General features: G+C 35.1%; 1 protein-coding gene across 5 annotated transcripts in view; it reads left to right on the top strand.

The window, feature by feature from the left end:
* ARHGAP12 (Rho GTPase activating protein 12) overlaps window positions 1–21,511 on the top strand; it is a 144,231-nt gene that overhangs the window by 91,058 nt on the left and 31,662 nt on the right. For 2 of the 5 annotated variants that reach the window (XM_006894581.1, XM_006894578.1), the window contains 4 exons: window positions 9,856–9,981; window positions 12,954–13,028; window positions 13,777–13,791; window positions 19,362–19,423. In XM_006894581.1, coding sequence (XP_006894643.1) covers window positions 9,856–9,981; window positions 12,954–13,028; window positions 13,777–13,791; window positions 19,362–19,423 — 278 coding nt within the window. The remainder of the gene's footprint in view (window positions 1–9,855; window positions 9,982–12,953; window positions 13,029–13,776; window positions 13,792–19,361; window positions 19,424–21,511) is intronic. The other 3 variants (XM_006894579.1, XM_006894582.1, XM_006894580.1) reach the window with 2 other exon arrangements.

Genomic DNA, 21,511 nt, shown 5'->3' with positions numbered 1-21,511 from the left:
CTCATCACCTCCATCATTTAAAAAAACCAACAAACTGCAACCTAACTTGATTGCCTCTAAGGAGAAAGGAAATTAACAAGGTTAGGAGCTGAAATCAGTGAGAGAGGAAACAAAAACATTTAAAGCCATCAACAAGAGTAGGTTTCTCAAAAGAGGCAATAAAATTTAACAACAGAAAACAGAAGGCACAAATAGCCTGATTAAAAAATGACAGAGGTGACATCACAATAGAACCAGATGAAATTAAATGGGTAATATTGGAATATTATAAAAAGCTATACTCTGGACAAATTTCTCAAAACTCGTGCTCTACCCAGATGGACAGACAGATTTAGAACTCTTGAACAGACCCATCACAAAAGAAGAAATTGAGCAAGTCATAAAAAGACTCCCCTCAAAAAAGAATCTTGGACCAGATGTCCTCACAGCTGAATTCTACCAAACATTCAAAGAAGATCTGTTGCAGTTTGACTTAAATTATTTTATAAAATAGAAAAAGAAGGAATATTCCCAATAGTCATTCTATGAAGCAAGCATAACCCTAATACCAAAACCAGGCAAATAGATTCCCAAAAAAGAAAACCACAGACCAGAATCTCTCATGAATATAGATGCAAAAATCCTTAACAAAATTCTGGCCAATAGAATCCAAAAGCACATTAAAAAATAATTCGTCATGACAAAGTGGGATTCCTAAAACATATGCAAGGATTGTTCAGCATAAGAAAAGCAACTGACAGAATTCACCACATTAACAAAGTAAGGAACAAGAACTGCATGATTCTAGCAGTTGATTCAGAAAAGGCCTTTGAAAAAATCCAATATTTCTTCATAATTAAAAAACACTTAGCAAAATAGGAATAGAAGGGAATTTTTCAATGTAGTGAAAAAAATATATGGAAAACCAAGAGCCAGGATCCTTCTCAATGGAGAAAGACCACAACATTGTCCTTGTTCCATATAAGGTGGTCCACTGGCACCACTCCTATTCAGTATTGTATTGGAAGTACTTTCTAATGCAGTATAGTAAAAGATGGAAATAAGAGACATCCAAATCAGCAAAGAAGTTGTTAACCTGTTGCTATATGCAGATGAAATAATAGTGTACACAGAAAACCTCAAAGGTTCAACCAAACTGTTAGTGCTAATAGATCGGTTTAGTAGAGTGGCGGGATATATAAGATCAATATACAGAAGTCAGTGGAGTTCCTTTACAGTAACAAAGAAAACAGGGAAATAAGAAAGCAATACCATTTACAGTAGCCAACCACAAACTGAGATACTTAAGAATAAAGCTAACTAGAGAAATTGAAGGGTCTTATAAACTACAGAACACTTCTGTGAGAATCAATAAAAAGATCCAAATAAATGGGAAAATACTCGCTGTTCATGGATAGGAAGATTCAATCTAGGTGAAATAACACTCCTACAAAAGCAATCTATATGTTTAACACAGTCCCACTACAGATACCAAATTCATTTTTATCTCATTTTCCTGATTTTATTTTTTCCTTTTTTTTAATTGTGATTTTAATGAATGTTTGTAGAGAACATGGATTTCCATTCATTCATTGTTGTACATTTTCCTCCCTGCCCATCCCTCACCCCCAGTTCACCTTTCTCTTTGGGGGAAAAAAATTGTTCTATAATTCACACACCCCACCCCCCCAATCCACTTTACTATGCAGCTGTTATTCTGGACTGTTGTCATGCAAATAATACCTAATCATATATTCTGTTTAAGCAGCTCTGTCCCTCACCTATTTCAATGCAGTGTACATTGTTTATCCCCTATTATTTTCCCCCCAAACCCAATGCCAGTCCTGTTTTATAACAGTGGCATTATGTAGTATTTGTCCTTTTGTCACTGAAATATTTCACTCAGCATAGTGTCCTCCATTATACCCATTTGGTATAATATTTCATGAGTTCCTTGTTTTTCAATGCTTCATAGTAGTCCGTTGTGTGAATATACCACAGCTTCTCTTTCCATTCATTTGTTGGTGGGCACTTGGGTTGTTTCCATCTCTTTGCTAATTTGAACAATGCAGCAATAAACATAGATCTGCATATATCTGTTTGAGTGGCAGTTATGGTTTCTTTAGGGTATATTCCCTGTAGTGGAATTGCTGGGTCAAATGGTATTTCTTTTTCCAACTTTTGAGAAAGTGCCATATTGCCTTCCGTAGTTATTGTACCATTTTATACTCCCACCAACAGTGGATAAGGGTTCCAATTTCTCCACAACCTCTCCATCATTATTTGTTTGCTGCTCTGTTGAAATTTGCTATTCTTTGTGGGATGAGATGATATCTCATAGTTGTTTTGATTTTTCTCTCTCTTAGAGCTAGGGGTTTTGAACATTTCTTCACGTGTTTGTTTGCCATCTGAATGCCTTCTTTGGTGAAGTGTCCTTTCATATCCTGTGCACATTTTGTGATTGGGTTGTTTACCTTTATCTCATTGTGCTGCCAAATTAATTTTTCTAAGAGTTAGAAAAGGCAATTGTCAAGAATATTTGGAGAGGAAAGATACCCTGAATAAGGAAAACACTTCTGAAAAACAAAAATGAAGTGGGAAGCATAGGAGTCCCTGATCTCAAAACCTACTACACAGCTGTAATATCCAAAACAGCTGGGTACTGAGACAGTGACAGGCATATAGACCATTGGAACAAAGTCAAGAGCCCAGAAATTAACCCATCTATCTCTAGTCAACTGATAATAAGGAAATAAAACTTGTCAAGTGGTGGCAAAATTGCAGAAACTGAAGCAAGATCCACATCTCACAGTGCACATAACAAATCAACTCACGGTGGATCAGAGACATAGGGTTAAAGCCCCAAACCATAAAAACTCATAATAGAGTGCGACCAAACTTAGAAGGCTTAGCCTATAGTACAGCTATAGATATTATACTATAGATGTTGATAAATACAACCAGGAGAAGATAAAATTGATGAATGGAACCTTCTCAAGATTAAATATGTGTGTGCATCAAAACCGTTTTCTAACAGAGTGAAAAGAAAACCTATTCACTGGGAAAAGTCATTTGGTAATTCCATCTCAGACAATGGTTTATTATTCAACAAGAATAGAACAGAACCTCCACAAGAAAAAAACCTGATTAATCCAATTACATAAAGGAAGAAAAAGACTTTTTCACATTCTTATGGTCAACAGACACATGAAGAAATGCACAAAATCACTGGCAATAAGAGGAGTACAGATCAAATTCCATCTCACCCCAGTAGCAATTGCAAAGTTTTAACAGGACAGCATGGAAGAAATGTTGGAGAGGATGTGGACAGAGAGGAACTTTTATACATTGTTGGTGGGATTGTAAAATGATACAAGCACTGCAAAGAATATACCCCAAGGAAATTAGAACTTAGACACAAGCAAAGATATGTACATCAGTGTTCATAGCAGTGTTATTCACCACCATAAGAACATAGAAACATCCCAGATGTCCAACCAAATGGAGTAGATTGAGAAATTTTGGTACATTTACATGGTGGAATAGGATGCTGCACTTAAGAGCAGCGTTTTTGAAAATTACATGAGAAATAGTGGAGAGCTTTATACTGAGTGAACTAATTCAGTCTCTGATAAATACTGCATAAGACCATTGTAAGAAACAGATAACTAATAAAATATGTAAGGCAATATAAGTGGAGAAGAGGCAGGACCAGAGAAGTGAGGATGGGCAGAGGTGATATATATATAGGGTTGCATAATTTAGTGGGTGGAGGAGGAAGGGGATAAAGGAAAAGGGAAAGACCCAGCAGGGCTCTGGAAAGATGGGGTAATGATTGGGGATGATAGTTCAATGTTGATTTATTTTATACATAATGAATGCAAATGATTCTATGATATACAATGAATGAAGAATAATGTGAAACACTATACGAATTTTATATGCAAACCAATATAAAAGAAATTTGCAAATGAGGGCTCAGCAAAATATTAAATGTCACACTGGCATTAAAAACTATTCATTTCTCCAGTTGTGCTATGGCTCTCTGTGTAAAGATGGCAGAGTGTGGCTACAACTTGTCATTGAAAACATTCATTTTGTTTTGGCCTGACTGGTAAATTGTCCAGGTTGAATATGCTTTGGCTGCACAAGCCCCTTCAGTAACAATTAAGGCTGCAAATAGTGTTGTGTCTGTAACAGAAAAGAAATAGATTCATCCTGTATAGTAATAGCAACATGTATATTGCCACCAACCTGATAAATTTGATGCATAGTGGCATGGACCCAAATTACAGAGACTCATTTCTTAAGTGCCTATTGCCACAGTGCAGTTGGTACAGAGAGTAGTTTCTGTGATGCAAGAATACACCTACTCAGTGTGCATCTGTTTGGAGTTTCTTGTTTGTAGTTGGAATGAGAGCTGACCATATTTATTTCAATACATCTTAATCTGCTTGAGAAAATATAGTGATGGAAGCGAACTGTGTGAATGGGAGAACTTTATAGAGGAAAAAATATAATGTAGATCTGTAACTTGAAGATGCCATCCATACAACCATCTTAACTTTAAAGATTTAAAATGCAAATGACAAAAGATAATATAGAATTTAGAATCTACAGTGAAGCTGGATTGAGGAGTTAAGGGCCTGAAGTTAAGGACTGTTTAGCTGCTGTACCATGATTATGAAGTGACTGAATTACCTGAGATTTTAAATCACTTATCTGCTTAAGCATAGTTACTTTAGATTTTCTTCTGTAGACTTTTTGCACACTGATTTCTACATGGTTTTAAAAAAGTGTTTTTAAGTTACTTAAATCCCAGTGAACAGTTGAATCTATCCTCCAGGTTTTTAGGCTTTAGTAACATTTTAACGTAATTACTTCTTGCTTTTGTCTCATTTGATTTTTTAAACTACTTTACAAAGCGCATCATTGAAATTGCTCTTTCTTTTAGCTTGGAATCTTTGTTAAGTCTTGTCATTCATTTTTGCTTAAGTGTTGCTTTTGTTTTAGTAAAAGCAAAATGTTGATTTTGGTAAACATTGCTTTTAGAGCTAAAAAATTGGCAGGTTTTTATGGATTCATGAAATAGTGTAAATGTTTTCGTTGATTGCTGTCGAGTTGAACACGGCTCATAGTGACTCTATGAACAAAAGACCTAATGCCTTTCTATAACTATCGTAGTTTTTCCAAGTTCATAGAATTTCCATAGGCATGTTGTTTAGGAAGTGGATGCCACTCCTGCTTCCAAACCTGTCCTACAGCTGGGAGCTCCACCAAACACTGTCCACACTGGTAAACCGTTATGGTATTTGAAACCCCAGCGGCACAAGGCATCACAGCAAACCCAGAGTACCTCAGTACAGCAAATTGACAAGGAGTGGCGTACAAAGAAGAAAAATGTTCTTCCAAAATATAACACTCTTCTTACATAGCTTAAGTGTCGTCAAGTCAAATAAGACTCATAGTGACCCTATGAAGAAATGATCTGAAATGAACTCTGTTCTATAATTAATGTCTTTATGTTTATAGAGTTTCCAGAGGCCTATGGTTTAGAAAGTGGATGCCACTCCTTCCAAACCTGAATCAATCTGGAAGCTCCTCCGATATTGTCCAGGATGGGTAACCATCATGGCATTTGACACAGCTATGGCACATTGGTTGGCATTCAAAATTATTCAGTACAGCAAATGGAAAAACAACTGTTATACCACTTTCAGAGGTTGTGAAATCCTGTCATAGTCTACCTGATTGCATTAGAGATAAGAGTGCTATACCACATTTGTTTTTTGAAATGTTATACAAGTAAAAAATTGGTTTATTGAAAATACCATTTCTTTTAAAAATGGTACTCTTTATTATGCAATAAATACCTTTATGATGCAAAAAAAAAAAGAAAGTACCATTTCTCTAGTAAAAAAAGTCAGTTGGAAAAATTTATAATAGGAAAAGAAAAGATCCTATTGTTATTGTTGCTTGTCTTCAAGTAGAGCCTGGCTCATAGCAACCCTATAAACAAAAGGTCTGAAGTCCCTCTACAGCTGTCAACATTTATCAAAGTTCATAGAGTTTCTGGAGGTATATGATGTTTCGGAAGTGGATGTCACTCCTGCTTTCAGCAGTAATAACTAAATCCTAGGACTACAAAATCCGAAATTCAAGCTGGGCTTAGAAGAGGCCATGGTACAAGGGATACCATTGCTGATATCAAATGGATCCTGGCTGACAGTAGAGAATACCAGAAGAATGTATGTGTTTTATTGACTATGTGAAGACATTTGACTGTGGATCACAACAAACTAGCAGGGACAGAGATGAATGAGAATTCCAGAACATTAAATGTTCATACGAAATCTTTACCTAGTCAAGCTGTTGTCCAGTTGGAACAAAGGAACACTGGATGGTTTAAAATCAGGAAGGTGTGTGTAAGGATTATCATTTTTCCATACTTACTCAGTCTGTATGCTGAGCAAATAATATGTGGATCCAGACTGTATGAAGAAAAAAGATTGATGGCAGAATTGGAAGAAGACTTAGCAACAGCCTGCATTATACAGATGATACAACCTTGCTTGCTGAAGATGAGGAGGTCCTGAAGCATTTGTTGCAGAGGAGTACAGGTTTCAAAATAGATTGCATCTTAACATTAAGAAAACAAAGCTTACCACTGGACCAGTGGGCAACATCATGATAGAAAAAGGATTAAAACTGTCAGTGATTTTGTCCTACTTGGACCCACATTCAGCATCCTTGATTGTGTCCCTTGGTTCCAGCATTCAGGAGATAAGATGTATTGCTTTGGGCAAATACACTGTCAAGGACTTCTTCAAAATATTAAAGAGTAAGGATGTCAGATTGAAGACTAAGGTACACTTGATTGAGGCCATGGTCATTTCAATAACTATGCATCTGAGAATTGGACAGTGAATAAGTATGATGGGGGGGAAGGGAAAATGATGCCTTTGTGTTTAATCTTGGAGAAGGGTATTGACTGTCTCATGGAATGACAGAAGATCAAACAGGTATGTCTTGAAAAAGGTACAAGCACAGTTCTCCTTTGAGGCAAGTATGGAAAAGCTTCATCTTTCATACTTTAGACATGCTGCTAGGAAAGGTTATTCTTTGGAAAAGGGTATCATGCTTGGAAGGGTGAAGGGTAAATGAAAAAAAAGGAAGACTCCGATGAGATGGATTGATATGATGATTGCAGCAATGGACTCAAGTGTATCAGCGATGATGAGGATGGCACAGGTTAGGGCAGAGTTCAGACCTGTTGTTCATAGAATTGATATGAGTCATGCTTGACTCAGGGACACCTAACTGGAACTACTAAGAAGACTACATCTATTAGAGGCTTGTAAGATCTTTATGAAAAAATTTCTGATTTGAATTACAAAATAAAATATTTGAGATGATGACCTTATTATATAAAGGAGTTTAGATTTTATGTAATCATTCTGGTTAGCCTATCAGTGATGGCTGTGGTTAAAGTGTTTGACTAACCAAAAGGTAGATTATTCAAACCCACCAACTGCTCCATGGCAGAAGGATGGACATCTGCTTCTGCAAAGATTTACAACTTTGGGAACCCTCTGAGGCATTTCTGCTCTGTCCTACAGGGTCCCTGTCAGTCAGAATTGACTAGGTTTCACTTTATGGTTTTTGTAAGTTCACTTCATTTCTTTTTCATATTCTTCTCCTAGTTTTGTAGAATTAATTCTAATTTTTTTTATGGGCAAAAAGTCCACAAATCACTAGGATACTCCTGAATAGGAAGAGGAATGAGACAGTTCTATTTCTTTTTTAGGGGAGATTATGTGGTTCTTGCTTTGCTCATTAAGACGGGCTAAGAAGCCCTGGCAGCCTAATTTGTTAAGCATGTAATTGGTAATGAAAGGTTGGTGGCTTAAACCTACCCATGTGCTCTACAGAAGGAACACCTGTTGTTACAGCAAGAATTATAGCCAAGGTGTAGTTCTTCTCTGTCACATGAGCTCACTGTGAGTCAGAATCAGTTCATTGGCACTCCAGAACAAAAGTAGTCCCTGGGTAGTAACACAAATAGTTAAACACTGAAAGATAGCCGGTTGGAATCTGCTTTGTGAAAAAGCCTTGGAGATCTTCTGCTGAAAGATCACAGCCTATTAAGCTAGATCTAAATCTGACCCACAGAGTCTCCACAAGTCAAAATCAGCCAAACGTTATCTGATTTCTAGTAAAGACCCATTGTGAGCACATTTCAATGTATGACTGCTACTCATTTTAATTTTACATTATTTTTTTGGCACAAAGAAAGGATTTCTGAACAATTGTACTAGAGATGATAAGGTTCAGACTAGATTTCCATTAACATTTTCACCTACAATCTCACACAACCCCACATTTAACTATTAGTAAGGAGAAATTTGCACAGAATTGTTTTGTTAACCTTTACACTTTGATTTATTTGATTTGGAATGATCTTTTTTGTGCAATTCTCTGATAATTTTTAAGATTGCTATTTGATGAGGGAAAGTGAATTATAAAAACTCATATGTTATTGCCTGGCTTTAGGTAGGAAGAAGCAGTTGAAATGATGTGTGTGGAATCATTTAGTGAGTAAAGAAAAGGAATATTATAGGAAAAAAATGTGCAGGTATTTTTTAACATTAAAAAAAAATCCAAACTCATTGGCCATCAAGTTGATTCTGTCTCCCAGGAATCCTCTATCAACTTTCCAAGACTGTAAATCTTAACAGAACAGACTGGCACATCTTTTCCCTCTAAATGGCTGGTGGATTCAAATCACTAGCTCACCATTTAACACACTATACTGCTGGGATTCCTTGTAGAATTACACTAAAGGTTAAAAAAGAAAAATATCTTTACGGGAGTCTGCACATTCCAACCACCAACCTTTTTGTTAATGATAAAATAGAATGTGAGAAAATGATGGGTAATCTTTTCCCCAGCAGTTTACTGCCTCTAAAAACCTGCTGCCTCATCAACTATGAATTGGTTCCAATTCAACAGCAAAATAACAATAAAAATATAAAACAATAGGACTCTTCCTCCCCCCCCAAACAATAGAACTCTTAATACCTCACATTTCTGAAGTGATTGTCATCATAATCTATATATTTAAAAGGTGATATGATGCCATATTGATAATGCGTTCTCAACTTTATTTATAATGCTTTTTAGCAGTAAATGCCCTTCTTTGGTAATATTCAAGATTAACCATTAATCTATACCATCTCTACTTTAGACCTGCTTCACATTTGACACATTCAGTATGCTTCGTATATAAGTGAGAATAAGGATAAAACAAAACACACCAAAAAACCTTTGTAAACATTAAGAATTCTGTGTGTATTTATACATTATTTTTAAAAACCTAAACCACAAAGTTATGTAGATTTTAGAAGTAGAAGAAAACATAAAATTTAAATTTTTAAGTGTCATCTTTTTATGATAGCCAGTATCTATTAAAAACATATTGCTAATACAATAGGGGTCACTTTTTAAACTTTGTGTTATATTTAAAGGAACTCTGTGAAAAGAGTGTTTCTGTATTATACATAAGAAAATGTATGGGTAAGGAGGTGAAATAGGTTGCCAAAGATAGCAGTTAGTCTTTAATAGCAAAATTCATTATATTTTAAATTGTCTTGTACTGCTGTTTAAAGATGATAAAATTGAAGTCACAAAAGTTATATTGTTGTTAGGTGCTATCAAGTTGACTGTGACTTTAAGCCACCCTGTGAATGACAGATCTGAACCTTGCCCTACCCTGTACCATTCTTATAGTAGTATAATAAACTGAGGACATGTGCTATCCTGTAAAGTTCCACTTTTTTTTCCCTGCTATTTATAAAGTACATTTTGTTTCCTTAGTATAATGCTTCATCTCAGCAGCAGAGAGAAATAATTAAAAGCAGGAGCCTGGACAGACGGCTGCAAGAACCAATAGTATTAACAAAATGGAGGCACAGCACAATTGTATTAGACACAAATGATAAGGTAGGACTTTTAAAAACATTTGTTGAGATTTTGCAAAATTCTTTTGTATTATATTTTATAGTTAATTGTAACCACTTGTATTAATACTCCACATTCTCTTTCTTATAGTATTTCTGTTAATGAATATAATTAGTTCTCTGCTAAAATATTTATATTTAAACCAGTTCCTTTGTTATGTAAATATATGCTGAACTATAACTGTATTATCTCTTTACCTATGAGTAGAATCTAGGACCTTTGTGATAATCTTTTTATTGTATTTAGCATCTTATTGTCAAAGAGAAGACTTTAAAGTTTTTAATTTTTTTCCTTTATAGTGTACTAATCTGGAAAAATAATATATACATTGATACATTTTAACTTAGTATATGATCTTTTTTACCTTCTTACAGTATTTTTTACCTTCCTTCTGCCCCCCTTCTTCCTATTTAAAAGTTTCATTTTTGTTAATCTTTTGTATTAAGTCTCTGGAAGGTTTTGTAGTTATTTAATTAGTTTTCACCATTTCAGAGAAGATTGGAATACTTGCTCTTTTCCCCCAAATTCACTGTAAGCCACTTACAATAATGATAATAAAAAGACAAGTAAATGGCTCTTTGAAAGAAAATATACTCTTATCAATTGGAGAAGAAAAAAGTTGTCCGCTTAAATGAGAGAGATACATTTTGATGCAAATAGCAATATGGAAAGGCCATGGCTATTAACATTTGTGTTAGTTATGTTTTTATAGTGTGGCTTCATGTGTAAGATGAGGTGGGAAATTAGTATAAATATGCAGAATAAGAGGTCTTCTAAAAATGCATAAATGTGGTAACACTCTAAAACAAACTAAGTTATTTGAAGGATGTTTGTCATGAAAAACTTTTTCACTAATGTTGGTTTTGTCTTCCAGTATAATTCACAGGTATCATACATTTTTATGTTTCAGTAAAAACAAAATGAACTGTTTTAAGACATATTTCTCTAAATGCGAATACTTTCAAGCTTATCTATTTTATCTGAATTTATCAGTCAGTACAAACATATTTAAGACTGCAAGTGACTATAAAGTTAGTCTTTGTTGAATTAAAATACAGACTTTTGTGACACTTTATTAATCATATATATATACAATTTATAAGATAGGCCAATCATTAAATAATAAAAGTAGTATACCAGTTTCTAGTTTCTGTTATTTAAGAATGTTGTGCAGTTGAATGCAGAGCACACAAAAAAAGAAAGTGCAACTGAAGATCATATTTTGTAAGGTTCCTTGAAATTTTTAGGAGAAAAATTCACTTAATATCTGAAACCAAATTATAGTTCAGTATATAGAAAGCTGCTCAGCACTATAGATAGTGTTCTCAGGCAAAAATTATTGAAGAAATACCATTGACTTAAGTATCAGGAAGAGGAAGGATGCCAGGTTTGATGATGTGGATTTAAAATTTCTTACTCCTTCTTGATCTCTCTTAAAACTTGTTCTGAGTTTGTTGCTCAGAATAATTCTTAGTGCCTGTTTTTGGTCCAGTTATCCCAAAATTGTGAGAATATAATTTTCTTGAGACCACAGATGCACTTATTTTGCTAGAAATATCTTTTCCCCTGAGATTTCTCTTTGCATTTTAATTCTTAGATATTTTGTTTACTAGGTAAAATTTACCATTTATTACTATACTTTGTTAAAAAAGGATATCTGTAGTCTTTGAAGTTGTAAAAGAAGGTCTATGTCAGAATTAACCAGCTGAGTAATATATGGTAAGGGGCAAAGTTTGTATAATGTGAAATTTAGTCAAGTAAATGTAGTAATGTATATAGAATATTAAGATGGAATACATTTTAATTTCATTGTCATATCCTTTGAGGACATAGATCTGTGTTTGTCTGTATATGAAGCTCATCTGTCTGTTTATGCTTGTTTATGGTTTTTACAAAAATAGATACATTTATATGTTCAAATATTTTTATATAAGCATATAAATGTAAGATTATTTATGGTAATTATTGTTATATACAAATTATATACCACTTGATATATCCATTTTCCTACAGGATTGATAATGCTATGAAAGGTAGATCATCATTTTATTAAATTATTTCTCCTTTGTGAAACATCCTATCTTTACATTTTTTTCTTCAGACTAATGTTAGTTGAACCTTCTTTTGGCATTGAAAAGATTTTAAAAAGAAGCATTGAAACTGTCAGAAATGAGGCTAGACGAACTTTTGAGACCTGGTAGTGCTAAACAAAAGGTCGGCAGTTTGAAACCACCAGCCTCTCCATGGGGGAAAGAACTGGCGATCTGCACCCTTAACACATTGCAACACACTTTTAAATTGACGACCATGCTTAGAAACACATTTGCCTGTCATTTACTGCAACTTAAACTTGTTAAACTTGTTAAAGTTTTTACAGCCTAGTTTATAATTCCATTGGGCTGTTCTGCTCTGTCCAGTAGGGTCGTTACGAATTGGAATTGAATTGATAGTACCCAGCAACAGCTGAGATTTGGTCATTCTTTTTTTTGTTTTGTTTTGTTTTAAAAAACCCCTATTTCTTACATGATTTTAATATTTATTAATAATGTTGGCCTTGGATATTTTATTTTTGTGCCCCTTATAAGGATTGTCCTTATAAACTTATAGTACTAGCTGGAATTTCATAAATAGTATGGAATATAAAACTGAAGTCTTTTTCAGGTGAATGAGTTTTGAGTTGAAGCTTTTGGCATTGCTATTTCAAAGGAATTCCCAGGTTTATTTACTGTGCTTTCTGATAGAGGTAATTATAAATGGAATAAAATATTTCATATTTCAAAACTTTTATAACATTTGCATTTTTCAAATTTGTATCTTTTTAGTTTTGAAATGGTGAAAGAAAAATAATAAAGAAAAAAGTTTTAGCTTCCCTATAATAAACTCTCTTACCTTGAGTAGAGGGAGAAATAGAGTTAACAAAATAGAGTAACATTTTGATTACTTATTTCTTGTAGGAATCTCCATCTGCCTCAAAACCCTGCTTTCCTGAAAATGAGTCTCCTCCCTCTTCACCAAAGCACCAAGATACAGTTAGTATAATAGAAACATACAGTAAAATACAGTCCAGTTATTTTAATGTGACTTTAGTGATACTAAGTTGTGCAGCCAACTCAGAGGCATGCAGTTGGAATCCACCAGCTGCTCTGTGGGAAAAAGTTTGTTAGTCTCCTCCTGTGCAATTTACTGCTTCTGAAAACTCACTGTAGGGTCAGCTATGAGTTGGTTACATAGTAACACTGTAATGTTTAAATATTTCTTGGGCTATTTTATTAAAGTTCTTATTTTCTTTTTCAAAAATAACACAGTAAGTTTAAATTAAGAATAAGACTTACTGTTTTAAAAGCCCCCTTTTTTGCAAAGTAAGGAACCCTGGTGGTATAGTGCAATAACATGTCTGTGTGTTAACTGAAAGGTCAGTAGTTCAAACTCACTAGCCTCCTGGTGGGAGAAAAAATGGATAGTCTTCTCCCAGGAATTACAATTTTAGGAGTCCTGTAGGGGGTTACTGTGAGTTGGGCATGACTCAGTGGCAGTGAGTTTAGTTTTTGGCTTCTACTTACTAAAGTATTTTAATATAATTAATTTGTTTAGGAGTCCTGTAGGGGGGGGTTACTGTGAGTTGGGCATGACTCAATGGCAGTGAGTTTAGTTTTTGGCTTCTGCTAATTTGTATGCCTTACTTATAAACTGATGAAGTTATATTTCATTTTAAAGATAAATATAAAAAAAAATTTCTAGAGAATACTATCAAATTGTACTTTAGTCATTTTCCCTCAGGCCAGCAGTCCAAAGGTAAGAAGAGGTGGCTACTTCCTCCTTAATGAGCATAGACATCATTTTTCCTGTATGCTTTAAAATCTTTAAGTTTCTCTACACGGAGATGGATTAATACAGTAATTGGGGCAATGGAGGTCGGTGTGTTGAAGTTAGTGAGACTTGCTTGGGACAGGAAAGGGTTCAGAGCCGCCGTACATAGAGTCGCTATACATCGTAGGTGACTCAATGGCTCCTAACAGTAACATACTGGGACTGGTTTGGAAGCAGGAGTGGCATCCACTTCCTAAATAACTTGCCTCCGGAAACTGAATGAACTTTGATAAATGTCGATAGCTATAGAGCGGCTTCAAGGCCTTTTGTTCACAGGGTCGCTATGCTACCTGTGGTGCTCAAAGGCAATCAACAACAACACACTGAAAAGCTCCAAATGTCTTTTCTTCAAACATCTGTCTTAACTTTGATGAAAAGTTTCCCAGCTTCTGTAATTTGAAGTCCCTCCCAGCCTTTCCTGTAAATTTCTAATTCTTGCTATAACGGCTTAAAAAAAAAAAAAAAAAGCCTTAGATAGCATTCCTTTTTTTAAAGAATGAAGAGAAAAGTTTTTGTGCAGACTACAAGACTGCATGCTCCGGCTGTTGACTGCTCATTTCCTTCAAGCACATGCCCCTTCTTTTAGTTCCTCAAAAGAGCTTTGCCTTTGTTTGCTCTGCCCAAAGAAGCATTTTCTCTCTCACATCTTCACCTGGTTATCCTTGTTAGTCCTATCTAAAATCATTCTCTTTTCACACAGATACGCAACTTTTTCTCTTCCTGAAGTTTCCTCTTCCATCCCTTCTCTGGAGACTTGCACTCTTTACCTCTTCATTTCCTTCCTCTCCCCTCAATACCTTACTTCCCCCCCATTCTCCTCTTTCATCCTTGCTTAGTTTCCACCTACTCTTTCCTCTTATACCCACTTAAAAAGATACTCTCTCTGTTTTGACTTAAAATCTGGTTGACAATAAGGCTTAGTGATATAGGATTAAGAAAGCCGCAGATAAAAGTGAAAGCATTATTGTACCAAGTGTTAGCTATCCATACCTTAAATATCGCCGTAAATGTCCTCCTCAGTGTCTTCTAATCAAATCAGATTTCAAACTCCATCCTTTTATGTAAGTTGTAAACATGCAACTTTTTCTTACACTTTTTTGTCAATTTTCAATACATTAATAGTTGCTTTTCTAAGTCCTTTTACATCCTTTATATATATATATATCAGTAATTATGACCAGAATATTAATTGAGTAGGCTTTTGTGGCCTGATGTAAAATTTTAATCCCTGTTTATCACTATGTAAAGTTCTCAGATGATTCAGTGGTCAGACTGAGGGACTCAAACCTGGCAGTGATTATGAGGATGTTCAGGGTTGGGCAGTGTCTCATTATGTTAAAGGTGATAGGAGTTAGCGCTGGCTTGATGGAAGCCAACAGCAATTATTGACTACTTAATAAAGTTTTAGATATATAATTTGGAAATTTGAACTTTGCAATGTATGTTTAATTGTTCTTATTTGTTATGTGCCATCGAGTCACCTGCGACTCAAAGTGATCCTGTGTTCAACAGCCCTAAACCCTGCTCCCTCCTGTGCCAATCTCACTATCTCTGACACACCTGCCTCCATTACCCCAGTTATTAAATCAGTCCATCTCATCGAGGGTCTTCCTCTCCTGTGCTGTCCCACCACTCTCCCAAGCATGACATCCCTCTCCAAGGACTGATCCCGCCTTGCAACATGTCCAAAGTATATCAGACGAAGCTTCAGAATCCTTGCCTCCAAGGAACAGCCTGGCTTCACCCTCTTAAAGATGAACCTGTTTGTTCTCTTAGCAGTCCATTAGGATGTTAAAATGCATTATTGGTTTTAAGATAAAAAATTAGAAACACATCTCTTCCTTTTTTGCCATTGGATATATATTGCCCGTTCAACATTTAGTGATACCATTTGCACTACTCATGTTTTACAACCATTTCCATAATTATTGTCAGATTTCTCATCACCATAAGCAGCAGATCACTGCCTAAAGGCCTTTTAAAAATGGGATTTTTAAGCAGACCAGTGGCCATTGAAGTTACAATCCACTAAGGAATTTGTAACAAATTATCTGCCCCCAAAAAACCTAAATGACTTTTAGCTTCTAGTATTTTTATAGAAAAGGATTCTTTTTCTGAAATAATTTTGTGGTAGAAGTCCTATAGTATAAAATTAATTCTTTTAAACTGTACAATTGAAGGCAATTAGTGCCTTCATGGCGTGATGCAGCCATCACTTCTAGCTCTAGTTCTTAGCTCTTCTAGTTCAAAGAAATCATCATTACCTGAAGAGCAAACCCTGGTATCTCTGGTACTTATTTTACATATTTCTTTACCCTAGTTTTGTGTGTGTGTGGTGGGTTTTTTTTTTGTTCTGTTTTTTCTTTTTTTGTCTTTTTTTTTTTTTTATCATGGACATTATATAAGTTTACCTGTTCTGTATAAAAAGAATTTTAATTATTATATTATTATATAATTAGAACATGATTAATTGATAATGATTTTGATCAGTTTTACTGATTTTGAATTTATTGATTTGGGTATATAGTAGTTTGGCTAAATTGAAAATGTTGATTTTATTAAATAATAAAAGCAAGCTTGATTAGAAACTCTGTTCTGTTAAGTGATTATGAAACTGGCATTTTCCTCCCAGATTACTTACTTAACTAGGATTGAACTTCTTTTTAAAAATGATGTAATTATTTTGCTCAAACTTCACTGCAGTGTTCTTTTTTTCTTTGTTTTACTTAGCTAGTCCTTTCTATTGCATACTTTACTGCTTACTTTTAGTATAAAGTTTCTTTTGGAGTGTCAAAATATATTTAGACTAAGACATTTTCATATCTGAATTAGGCCATTTTTATGAGACTCAGAATTTTTATGAACCTATTTTTGTAAGCAACACATTAAAAATTGGTTAATTTTTAATCAGATTAAATGGACTGTGTACACCAGGTAGTATGAAGTAAAAATCAATTTTAATCTTTTTCTCACTTCTTGCACTTGTGTTATCTGTCTACCAATATCTGTTGCCTTTAAGTGAACCCATGTATGCCAGGTTAGAATTGTGCACCTTAGGGTTTTCACTGGCTAAAGTTTTAAAAAAGTAGATCTCCAGGCCTTTTCCCCCCAAAGTGCTTCTGGGTAGACTCAAGTTTTTGGTTATCTGCTGCATGCATTAATCATTTGAACCGCCAGAGGCTCCTTCAACTCTATGTTCAGATCTAGATTACCCAGCTGCCTCTGCAGCACGTTTATGCCAGAATGAAAAGCATAGAGGTTTAAAGCACAAAATTGGTTGTTGGTTTGTTTTTTGTTTTTTTTTTTTTTCTGATCCCAACCTTTTTTATTTCTTACATGTGACAGTATTTCTAACTCATTGGTTAATTTATTCAACAAGTATGTGTGCAGCACAAATTGCAAGCTAGAAGCAATACCAGGCACTGGTTTTATTGATGGACATAGCAGATGTGGTCTAATGGAGTTGATAGTGGAGAAATAATTCCTTTGTAATCGTGCTTTCCAGTAAGTGCATGAAGGCAAGAAACTAGTGAAGTAATAGAGAATACTTAGAATCATCTGGGATAGCTTTCTAAAAAAAAAAAAAATTGGCATTTCAGCCGAGTAATCACCTACCAATTTGGCAAACTTGAGAGTTCTCCCACAAATCTTCACTCTTTTTTTTATTCCAAATCTTCACTCTTACTCTCACATCTCGTCCTTATTACATTGCATACTAATTGTTTCCATGTTTGAACTTGGCGATATGGTGGATTTTGTTTTTATTTCTTATTTAAGGTAGAGTACTTAGTTTTCTTTTACCATTAGTGCTTGCATCTTGATCTCTGTTGGGATTTGACCCTTTCTCTGAATATGCACAATTTCTACTGGTTTTAGGCCATTCATTGGCTTAGACTTTATTATGCTTGGGCTGTCTGTCTCTAGAGAGCTGTGGTGGCTTAGTGGTAAGGGATTGTGCTGACAATGCAAAGGTACACATTTCAAAAACGCCAGCACACTTCTCTCCCCTCAATAACCAATGCCCAGCCACTTACATTAATGATGTTACTTAGTTCCCACAGGGTTGAAAGTATCTCTCTCTGTTTCTGGCAGGGGTAGAAAATGGAAAATGGTCTTTAATAACTTGTACATAGTCATAGTTACATGATTTTTTTAAAAAAAATTTTAATTGTGTGGTTTTTAATAGTGGCATGAGTGAGTTCTTAAAATAGGCATCAGATTTGCATATAAGAAGCCTGACCTATGTTTTAGGAATATATTGCAGTAAAATTCATTTGTATATTGCTCAAATTACCTAGTTTCTTTTAAAGTATGGATGAGCACTAGAATTTGTCAACTTTGGTTTTGAGTTTTTTAAACATTGTCATTTAGATATTTGGAAATATATTATTTCCCCCCTCCCATTTAAGAAAGATTTAGTTTTTTAAAAAAATACATTGAAGAAACAGTTAAGTAGTCAAAAAATTTGTGAATTGGGGTTTTGTGTTTGTGTATATGTGTATGTCTGTGTATATGTACACCTGTGTATGTATGTGTATTTCAGTTGAAGAGACATTTACTGTATTTTATGTTCATACAGTGCTTACTTTTTTGATGTTTATTTATAAGCACCAACTAAGTTAAACACATTTGAATATAGAACATTAAATTCAGGGATAAAGTACTCCTTTAGATTAATCTGGAAGAATTTTAAGAAAACATTACAATAGCTTTTACATGAGTATTTGATGATAACTCTTATTACTATTTCTAATATCACTTGGCTAATAAATCCGGATTGTCCAGAGCCCAGGTCACCATTGACAATAGATTTAATTAGACAAATATTGCATTTTCTGTGTCACCATAAGGCCGGTTCAGAAAACAATGCCAGTTAACTTTGAGTAATTATTAAACTCAGTTACTGTATTAGTCTTACCTAGTTGTTTTTACAGTGGGTTAGTATATAAGGACAGCCCAGGAGAGGAAAATCCCAGATAAGATGGATTGATACAGTAACTTGGGACAGTGGAGATAGGTATGTCAGAGTCAGTGAGACTAACTCAGGACAGGGCAGGCTTCAGAGCTGCTGTATGTAGGGTTGCTATGAGTCACAGGCCAGTCAATGATACATAACAACAACATATTATTATAAAAGAGCAGCAACTATAATTCTCTTTTGTATTTTTTATCATCGCATTGTGTCACTTTGAAGCAGAACTCAAATCTCCATTGCTAACATGTAGCATTCATTTAGAAATCAGATTTGTTAACAATGCTTACAAACTGCTACGACTTAAGTAGTAGATGGTGCGTTTAATTACAAAATTATTGAAAATAACTTTAAAAACATTATAAAATTATATTCTTAACATACTCTAAAACTAATTTTACATGCTGACTAATCTTTGCTTTTAAGCTAATTTTTAGAGTACCAGATGGTTTTGATTTTGTCATATGTAAAAACTTCATTGTCTCTATAAATGATGTATAAAAAAACCTATTCTATTCCATAGGGCCAAGAAAAATATGGACTATTAAATGTCACAAAAATTACTGACAATGGGAAAAAGGTTCGGTGAGTACACCAATTATTACTATTCTTCATCTGATTAAAATAAATATAAATTACCTTGGAGAGGGACATCATGCTTGGTAGGGTGGAGGGACTGCGCAGGAGAGGAAGGCCCTCCATGAGGTGGATTGATTCAGTGACTGGGATAATCGGGATGGGAGTGTCAGAGACGGTGCGACTGGCGCAGGACAGAGCGGAGTTTGGGCTGTTGTACATAGGGTCGCTATGAGTCGCAGGCGACTCGACGGCACATAACAACAACAATTATATTCTAGTAGAAACTAAAGATTCATCAACATTTCTATTTATTTTCTGATATAATGTATATAAATTTGTCATGGAGTCTCAAAATTATGTAATAATTTAATACTAATTAAATTTGGGAGTGAGGGAAATCACGGGGTTGCAGAGTTTAGTGAATGGTGGGAGGAGACAGGAAAAAAACCCAACAATGTACGTGAAGAAACAATTAAAAAAAGACTAAAAAGTAATATTCAGTTAAGGCAGAAAAGGAAATATTAACTTTCTTTTAAAATTATTTTGTCCTTTATAAAAATAGATTGTAAATGTATATGGTAAAAAAAGGTACAGAAAGCAGTCTATTTGTAAAAAGAGAAAGGGGATTGTGGAGATGACCAAACCTGACCTCTGTTAATTCCAGAAGGGGGAACTGCCCCCATTAGCAGCATCCACAGCACAAAACCAATTCCTGTGTGGTCAACATATCCCCTATGCTTCTGCACCTCCTATTAGTTGCATTAGCAATCCTATTGCCTTACTGGGCCAGAAATCCATTGCAATAACCACACATACTTCTCAGAAATATACAGTCAAGGGGTTTATTCTGTTTATTGAATTTACATGACTCATAGCTGACTCACTAGAGGGTCAGCTGTGTGTTGGTTCTGACCGAAGGTGTTCAACAAGGAAATTGTTGTTTTTATTGTTTTGTGCTGTTGAGTCACCTGCAACTCATAGTGACCCTAAGTACAACAGCCCTAAACCATGCTCTATCCTGTGCCAATCTTACTGTATCTGACACACCTGTCCCCATTACCACAGTCACTGACTCAGTCCACCTCATTGAGGGTCTTCCTCTCCTGCGCTGTCCCTCCACTCTCCTAAGCATGAGGTCCCTCTTCAAGGACTGGTCCTACCTTGCAACATGATCAAAGTATATCAGACGAAGCTTCATAGTCCTTGCCTCCAAGGAGCAGTCTGGCTTCACTCTCTCCGGAATGAACTTGTTTGTTCTCCTAGCAGCCCATGGTATATTTAGTACTCTTCTCCAGCACCACAGCTCAAAGGCATTAATTCTCCTCCTATTATTCCTAGTCATTGTCCAGCTTTCTAATGTATAGCAAGTAATTGCAAAGACCATGGCCTGTATCAGGCACATTCCTCCTCAGTACTTTAATCTTAAGGAAATTAGCAGGCTACAATTCAGATTGGCAGCTGGATACAGTTTCTTATTTAGGGCAGTTTCTAAAGTATTCTTGCAGGTCTGTCAGCCTTCAACTTTATGGCTTTACAGTGTTAACAAACTCTGTCCAGTTAAGACAGTCCTCCAGCAAGCTTGAATGAAGTCCTCTGGCTCTGATTCCGTGGGTGGCATTTCCTTGTCAGCTCTTTCTTATGTCAAGTCTCTGATTCTCCACCGTGTCTGCTGATGTCTCCTGTAAGCCCAGGTCTGAGTGGCACAGTAATCTCTGACACCAAAGGATTTGTGCTATATTTTCTCTTTTATTCTTGCTGATAGTGAGATTCTCAAGTTTTTGCTCAATGTAAACCTAATAGAATGGTGGAACTTGCAAAATCTCTGCTGGATAGGTATTTGCACATACCTGCATAACCATGTGGCAAAGTCAAAGTAGAGGCCTACGAAAGTCATTTTGAATAGACTACTTCACATACTTGATCAGTTCTTCTCCTGAGAGGCAACCACTATCACGTCTCTTTAGATCTAGTGTTTTCCTCTAGATATCTTATTTGTGTATGTATACACACCTGTACAAATGTATATGTATATATGTTTACGTTTGTATGTTTATCTCCTGTATAAGAAATTGTATATGATTGTATTGCTGTCTG

This window comes from Elephantulus edwardii, unplaced genomic scaffold, assembly GCF_000299155.1.
Source record: "Elephantulus edwardii isolate Elephantulus edwardi_28Jun2011 unplaced genomic scaffold, EleEdw1.0 scaffold00146, whole genome shotgun sequence".
Lineage (NCBI taxonomy): Eukaryota > Metazoa > Chordata > Mammalia > Macroscelidea > Macroscelididae > Elephantulus > Elephantulus edwardii.
This window is presented reverse-complemented; position numbering and strand designations above follow the sequence as displayed.